Here is an 8,823-nt window from a genome sequence, read left to right as displayed (position 1 = left end):
CCTACAGGTAGGTCAACCACTTCCCATGTTGAATTGATTTGGAGGGACCGCATTTCTTCATTCATGGCTTCTTTCCACTTAGGATTTTTTAAGGCTTCCTGTACACTTTTAGGAATAGATATAGTAGACAATTGATTCACAAATACTTCATTTGCTTTTGACAATCTATGATAAGACATAAAATTATGCATGGGATACTGAGATTTAGAGGTGAGAAGAGGTTCATAATTGACTCTAGGTTTTTCTCTTGTGGTTCGATGAGGTAGCACTGTTAGTTGAATTTTGGAACTTACCAAAGGCTCAAACATGGACTCGGACTCAGAAGGCAATTGATCCATTGGTACATAATGAAGGGAGGAAGATGTCGGCTGAGACTTTGGTTGCATTAGTTCCATCTGGTCTTGTCTGTCTCCATCCTGTGAAGATGTCGGCTAAGACTCTGGTTGCATCACTTCCATCTGGTCTTGTCTGTCTCCATCCTGTGAATCATGCTCATTTGTATCATTTTGATGTTGACTGCTGTAATATGAATACTTACCACTTGTAGTATCCAAGATATCCAAATAATGATTAAGGGTCTGCAACTCAATCCTGTTCTCCCCCGGAATTGAAGATTCGAGAGTAGAATAATACATGTGATCTTCATGAAATACCACATCAAGAGTGACATAAAATTTACGAGAGGGAGGATGATAACAGTGATAACCTTTTTGATGTTGAGCATAACCAACAAAGACACACTTGAGAGCTCGGGGTTCCAATTTATTTCTCAATGGCTTATGGAGATGAACAAAGGCTACACACCAAAAAAATCTAGGTGGCAGATTCGGCACAGCAAGTGAACTTATAGTTTCATGAAGTACACTCAAGGGAGTCTTAAATTGTAACACCCTCAAGGGTATTTAGTTGATAAGATAAGCTGCAGTTGTGATGGCTTCACTTCAATAACTAGCCGACATATGAGATTCAAACAAGGAAGCACGAACAATCTCAAGAAGGTGGTGGTTCTTTCGCTCTGCAACCCCATTTTGCTGAAGGGTGTACAGACAAGTAATTTGATGACTAATACTATGATCATCTAGATATTCTTTCAAACCTTGATGAACAAATTCTCCACCATTGTCACTACGAAGAGTTTGTATTGTAGAATGGTACTAAGTGGCTATCATTTTGTGAAATTGTTTGAATAGTGAAGTAATTTCATTTTTTGATTTCATTACGCCAATCCAAGTCATCCGGGTGTGATTATCAATAAAGAAAATAAACCACCGTTTATCACTAAGATAAGCTCTATTTGCTGGACCCCATACATTAGAGTGGATAATCATAAAGGGTGTTGGACTCTTATTCATGCTTATTTGAAATGGAACACAAGGCTTTTAGCCAATTCACATACCTCACACTTAAAATCTGAAAAAGATAATCTAGCAAAAAGTTTTGAAAATAATTTCTTTAAATAACCAAAAGATGAGTGACCCAACCTTTTATGCCATAACCAAATCTCATTTTCTGCACGTTAATTCACAAAGAATGCTTGTCCACAACATCCTTCCCCCCTTACAGAAAGAGCTTGTCCTCAAGCTCGAAGGTAGGGTAGACTTGATGAAATACATCAAAATCCTCCCAAGTGGCCTCCGTGGCATCTGTGTGCATCCACTGAACTAGTACTTCTCTCCTATTCTGATTTTGTCGAGTGCCCAAATTTTTTGTCTGAGTGAGAGAAACTTTGTCCTCGTCAATCAGGGGTAAAGAGGAAATGGAGGGTGGTTCTGGTCCTTTGAATGGCTTGCGGAGAGAGACATGAAAAACATTGTGAAGCTTGGACTCTGGAGGAAGTTGCAGCTTATAGGCAACCTAGCCAACTCTCTAGATAATGTTGAAGGGCCCAAAATATTTGGGAGAAAGGTTGTGCCGATTGCTCACAATTGAATTTTTACAGTATGACTGTAGACGAAGCCACACTATATCACCCAGATTGTATATAACATCGTGGTGACCCTGATCATAATAGACTTTCATGCATGCTTGAGCTTTCCTAAGTCGTTCGACAACATATTCCAGCAATTGATCCCAATCCATATGAGCTTGGTCAACTGCCTCCACTCTGGTTGAACCCTGAACATAAGAAAGGAAATGAGGGGGATCCTTGCCATATAATATCCGGAATGGTGTCTCCAGTAAGGCCATGTGGAAGGAGGTAATGTAGCAATACTGCACCCAAGAAATGCATTCCACCCACCGTTTAGGATTGTCTCCCACAAAACACCATAAATACATTTCAATGGTACGATTCACTACCTCCGTCTGGCCATTTGATTGAGGGGATAAGTTGAGGAATATTTTATTTTGGCCCCACATGACCTGAAAAGGTCTCTCCTGAAGTGGCTTGTAAAGACTACATCCCGATCACCTACAATGGATTCCGGAATGCCGTGATGGCGAACAATATTGGAGAAGAACATTTGTGCTACGGTCGCCGTTGTGTAAGGGTTCTCTATTGGAATGAAGTGTGCATATTTTGAAAATCTGTCGACCACCACAAAAAGAATAGCCTTCCCCCGATGACTTAGTAAGGCCCTCAATGAAATCCATAGAAATGTCCGACCAAACCTGTGGGGGAAGTTCGAGTGGTTGCAACACCCCTGCATGATCTACCTTGTTCCTCTAACACACTTGACAAGCAGCCAAATACGTTGCAATTGTGGATTTCATACCTTCCCAATAAAAATCGCCGCGAATCCACTATAATGTTAAGCACCTAGCCAATACTACCCAAAAGATTGGCTTTTTAGGAGTGGAAAGCATAGGTACTTAACCCCAGGATCATAACAATATACTCACCTTCACGAGCCGACATCCACGGCGGCCCAGCTATAACGCATGGGCCCACCATGATGGCTTAACTCATAGCAATGAGGTCCACTGTTTCATGGTCACCTGCGTCCAGATCGACTCGATCGCCCACACCGGGAGTCGAACTTGTGACATAGTGCTTGCTTTGATACCAAATTGTTATGGTCCCTAACCATGGACCTCGTGACTCGACGAAGGGAGAGATCGTTAAGAGGAGCAGGGGGCGAAACAAGACGATCTGTGTTTGCGAAAATGAATGGAAGAAGGGATGGATTGAGGGAATGAGATCAGGCTCGCCAAGGGGAGACCAGTACCCTTGGGTGCATCAAGGAGAACGCCGATCCTAGGGTTCGTTGGAAGAGAACACCGATCCTTTTCTGAATGAAATTCTACTTGCCTTCATTCCATTCTGTGAGCCCACTTAAAGGCTAATCATGCCAAAGAATCCGACTTATAATTTTACAAGAATGTCATAGCTGGCTCAAAATTTTACGCATAATTAAATAAAGTAAATTTATAAATGCTAAGGTACTTGAATGTCCTTCTGATTTACCAACTCACCCGCGTCGCCTCTGGATGACTCGTCCCGCTATGGTGTCCACAACAGTGATTGTCAAAGGTCATATGATCAGTAGCACCAGAATCAATTATCCATTCACTATTTCTACTAGGAGTGGAAGTATTAAAAACCTTACCAGATGTCGCAGAGGTGGAGGGTTCGACTACTACAACAGAAGCATGATTATTTGGTTTAGTGTTCCATTTGCGAGGCCCTTTAGTAGGATCCCACCATTCTAGATACCCAATAAGTTCATAACATCTTGACTTTGTCTGCCCAGTCTCACCATAGTGAGTACAAATACACTCTGGTTTTGATTCCTTCGACATGATGTAAGAATATCGGTAGATCGGTGATGATCAACCAAAAATTATTGGTCCGGTCCGCTTTCTGTTCGTTGGGTTGACCCGGTTTGGGTCTCTGATTTCTGTTTGGTCAGAGAACTTGTCCGATCCGCTTTCTGAATAATTTTTTTTGGTCCAATCTGCCAATGGGTTGACCCGGGTTCGGTATCTATTTTTGGTCGGTCAGAAAAGTGGTCTAGGTCTCTGTTTCCGGTTGGGTTTGAGAAGTTGTCACGACCCGCCAGAAAAATAAAAAGCGGGACCAAAGTTAACGGAAGCGAATTTTTTTTTGTACCTTCATCTTTTTCGTCGACTGTGTGGCTTCTCCTTCGCTGGCGACATTCGGGCTGGCGGTATGCTAGAAGGCCGATCGATGGCTCGGCTTCAGTCGTCGGCGTCGTTCGGACGGTCCGTCGGAGTGGGGGCGACGACAGAGATAAATAGAGCTTGAAACGTTGGTGTGGCTCTTCGTCTTCTGTGTCAATGACATTGGTGTCGATCGCTAGAAGGTGGTTCAGCGGCAATTCGTTGATGAATGTCGGGAATTTGGGAGGGGGCAGTTTTGTGTTACAGCAACGACCAAAGAGAAACACAAACAACGTCTTCTTCGGTCACAGAGTAGACCTGCTTTTTTTTTTCAATGACAGAGTTGCAACTCTATTCTTCGGCTACGGGAGAGACTACGGGACAAAGCTTTCGCTCTGTTCTTTGGTGACGAGAAGGAGAGGGAGCAGGATTCTCCTGCTCTGATACCAAGTAAAAAATAATACTTCAATTTCAGTCATATTTTCTCATTCACATCATCGGCTTAAATAGCCTTTTTAAAAAATAAACATGGAAAAATTAAGAGTGATTAATGGGATTACACAATCACCGGATTTACAGTATATTTACATGATTTCTCCTTAAGGGAAGAAATCTCAGAGTAAATCTTAACAAAAAAAAAAACTAGAGTATTCTCATTACAAACAACTCCAGTTGTTGATACCTAGGGAGCAACGGATTGGAAATAGACGGAAAAATCTTCTTCATGATTTTTATTTTTCAAAACCTAAATTAACTTTAAATTTCTCCTACCATTCAATACCCACCTGAAGTTTAAATCTTTTCTTCTGAGGTCGAGTCCAATTATCCAATTCAAATAATTATTTTTAGAACAAGATGCCAATTAAATGCTCCACAAGCTTGGTCACAAAATATTTACATGCCAAAACTTGTTAAAGCTTGATCAATGCAGAATGTTTTAGCCAAAAAGTCCATATTTTTCACCTAACTTATAACATAGATATTATATAGAACCCAACTTTCATAGGACTCTCTTTTGTTAGCCGCTATGGCTTCATTTGATAGAAACTTACATAAAAACCAATAATGATAAGGAAAAAAACAGCTTTTGAAAAAAATTTCCAAGTAAAAGATGGTGTTATATCTTATCCTAACCAGAATGGAGATGGCCCATAAACTTATTACTCAATCTATTTCTTTTAATTTGTTAATTGCATACCACACAAAAAGATTTTATAGTCTTTGCCCAAAATAGTGATCGCTCTATGATTTCATCTAAATAAGAATGAGTCACATATCGCATAGAAGAACTATAGTCTATCCCCAAAATGAAGCTCAATCACACGATGTTATCACAATCTAAGCTCACAAGTAATGTTGTCAACAACTTCGATATTTAAAAGTAGAGGCCGTGAACGAGGCGGGGATCCATGAACTTCGCTAATGTTTCCTAATCCAAGTACTTCATTACATTTGTTGATGATTTTTCTCAGGTGACATGGTTATTCTTACTGGAAAGATAGAATTGAAAATATTACCTATTTTCAAGTCTTTTTGTGCCATGATGTGTACTCAGTTCTTGACAACCTTGAAGATCTTCCAATAAGATAATGCCAGGGAATGTATCTACAGAGATTTTCAATCCTTCTATAGAGATAAAGGAACCTCTTGTATCTACAATCTCAACAAAATGGGGTGGTTGAAAGAAAGAATTGACACCTTCTTGAGGTTGCTCGTACTCTGCTACACCATATGTATGTGCCTTACTTCTACAGGCCACATGCCATCCTTACTTCTAGTTTTCTTATTAACAGGTTACCTTCCTCGGTAATCGATAATAAGACACCATACTCCCATCTATTTCCTGGTGATGAGATGTTTCTCTTCCATTGAGAGTCTTATGGTGTACTTGTTTTGTTCATGTTACATCCCACATACTTCTAAATTGGATCCCAAAGCAATTAAATGTATCTTTTTGGGCTACTATCATACTCAAAAAGGATATGTGCGTTACAATCATTCTCTCAAGAAGATGTTTGTTTCTAGTGATGTACCATTCTTTGAAGAGAAAGCCTTTTATTCATCCACCAATGTCCCACCTGGTTTCTCTACAGCCAATGAGTTTCCTAAATCTATTATGTCGATTGATGACTCAATAGTTCATGGCCATGAGCACGTACTTGCTCTTCCCCCTAAAGCATTGGCCGACACTGCACCTGTGGAGTCTCCAAACCCCTTTGAGGTAAGTTCTCCTTCTCCACCTATTTTTTTTTGGTCCTCCACTTGATACCCGGCTGATTTCTCTTTGGAAAGAGCCTAGGGCATGCACACCACCATCTACCTTTCACTCCGTTGCTCATTTTTCATCCACCCATCGATTATCCCTATCTTGTTGTCAGTTTCTTACCTCTATTTTTTATGTTTCTATTCCTCAGTTTTATTAGGAGACCCTACAACATGTTATGGTCCCAGATCTGACACATGATTCGTAGGGAGGAAGAAGAGGAAGACGAAGATCAAGCCAAAGGGAAGCTTGGAAACCCAGGTTAGTTAAGGAGAACGCACACCCCTAAGCTCGTTGAGGAGAACTCAAACCTGTTTAACCTAAAATCAATGTTTCTCTTTCTCATAACTCTTACACCTTAAATAGAGTTCACTATTATAGGGTTTAAGATAAAATATTATAAAAATACCCCTATAAATGAAATATTCCAAAAATACCCATGTGGCCTAAAACTGAAATAAAATAAAGTAAATTAAAGAAAAAAATGATTAATAATGTTATTGCGTGCATAGAATTATACCCCCTGGGAGAAAGAGCTTGTCCTCAAGCTCAAAGGTAGGGTCTGTACCGTAACGTCTCCACCTGTTCTCAAGTAGCATTTGCGGAGCGGCTTCCTCCCTCTGGATGCCCAAAACTAGAGCATTCAACCCGAGTAGCAATTTTTTTTTCAATTGTGTTCTCTAGGTCGAAGGAAGGGATGTGTGCCGAACGTCACCACATCTCCCCCAGTAGCCTTGCTGCCCTGTATCAATCTTTGACTGGTGTGAAACAGCCCTTCACGACACCCACCCCCTCCCCCCCATTGGCAAGGTGGCACTGCCCACAATTTTCCAGCATGGCAGCAACAATTGTCAATGCAGGATCAAGGCACAGGAAAATACATCCCAGGAGAAGCATCTATCCATTATTTGGATCCAAAGGAAGAGTGTAGAACTCCATTGGCCTAGCTTCCATTTAAAGCCAATTGTGTTTGTAAGGAGACTTGCGTATTACAGTCTCATAGAATGAAAAAAATTGGAGGAGAAACAATGATTTCAGCTCCACTCATGAAGTAATCTTGAAAATCCTTAAGGTAAATCTCAAGATGGAGGTCTCCAGCTCCTGCTACAATATTTACTCCACTCTCTGCAATTTTACAAACAACCATATGACCTGACTTGGCCAGCCGTTTCAAACCTTCAACAAGCATGGGAAGATCTGAAGCAACTCTACATTGGACAACAATACGCACAACAAGGGACACATAGAACTTCATGGTTCGAAATGGGTGAGCAACTGCTTCTTTCTCACCAGTCAAAGTAGCAGTAATGAACTGAACCAATCCAACCAAAGACTCTGTTTTTCCACAAGGAACAAATTCAGCAGACTTCGGCTCTGTCCCCATCCAAATGACAGTTCTCTGGACATTTTTCACATATAAATCATTCTGCTGGCCCGGTGCATAAATTGGGCCCCTAATTCTAACTTTCATACCAGCGTAGACCTTACCAGCAAAGGGACACGCAAAGGACAAAAATCGACCTTTATCAGAGGCAGGAATCATCTTAGAAACATTATGGATAGGTGGACCATCCTGAGCACAGTTGCTTCCAGGTTTCCCAAGTACTGCTACAGTACCACGCGTCATGTACTCATAACCATGATCACCAACCCCTTCAACCACAACTTTAGCCCCATTGTTACGCACACAAAACCTCCCAGCAGCAGTGTCATTCATAACTTGCACCAATTCCAGAAAACTCAAACTGCTAATCAATAAATGACAGTATTCCCCCTGTCTGCCAGGCATTTCATCAAACTACTGCCCGTCCTCTTCTAATTTTCTTATCACCTCTAAAGTAGCTCCAACCTGACTATCTTGTGGAGCCCATTTCTGCACTGTAATAGCAGCAACCAGTGGACACTTCGTCCTACTGTTCAACCCAGCCATAAAAAAATCATACATCAAGTCATCCACTCTCTTTGTTGTTGGAGAATTTTTTAAGAAGTATGAAGTACAATGACTGGTATTTGAAGTTGCATCTTCCTCAATGACATGTGAAGTGTCTCCGGATTTATCCAGTATGCTATCCTGTGTATGCAAGAACTGGTAAATAGATTTCTTCAAACCATCATAGCCCCAACGGTAATCAATATGGAAAGCATAATCAGGGTATGAGGAAATCGTTTCACCATCATCTTCAGGCTGATTTATACCTGGATAATACACTGCACTCCTCCTACTACAGATAATTTCAGCAAAATCTGTTGGCTAGAATTTACTAGACTTCAGAAAATTAATTGTTTCGAAAATTGGCATTGCAGTAGAAAGAGCAAATCCTGTGAATCTAACCAACCAGCCTTTAAAACACATAACAGACTCAAGTTCTCAATAACCACATCTTTCCCTTCATATCCTGGATTAAAACCTTGTACAGGATCAAGTGCACAATATCTCCTATGATTAATACGTTGAGATTTGCATTGCTTGCTAATTGTGAATGCCTGAGGACAGTACC

General features: G+C 40.8%; 1 protein-coding gene across 1 annotated transcript; it reads right to left on the bottom strand.

The window, feature by feature from the left end:
• Positions 1-7,135: 7,135 nt before the first annotated feature.
• LOC137959383 (elongation factor 2-like) lies at positions 7,136-8,114 on the bottom strand. Its single transcript, XM_068806779.1, has one exon. The coding sequence runs from the start codon at positions 8,112-8,114 to the stop codon at positions 7,323-7,325; it is 792 nt and encodes a 263-aa protein (XP_068662880.1). The 3' UTR covers positions 7,136-7,322.
• Between the last annotated feature and the right edge of the window lie 709 nt (positions 8,115-8,823).

Source organism: Aristolochia californica, unplaced genomic scaffold, assembly GCF_029961685.1.
Source record: "Aristolochia californica isolate CCGP_79_NKW_82.1479 unplaced genomic scaffold, dmAriCali1.0.hap1 SCAF_3, whole genome shotgun sequence".
NCBI classification, from domain to species: Eukaryota; Viridiplantae; Streptophyta; class Magnoliopsida; order Piperales; family Aristolochiaceae; genus Aristolochia; species Aristolochia californica.
The sequence above is the reverse complement of the archived record's forward strand: the minus strand, read 5'-3'. Positions and strand labels throughout refer to the sequence as shown.

Excerpts from the sequence above, each read along its gene's own strand:
- LOC137959383 (XM_068806779.1), bottom strand. The coding sequence starts at position 8,114 with ATGCCTGGCAGACAGGGGGAATACTGTCATTTATTGATTAGCAGTTTG.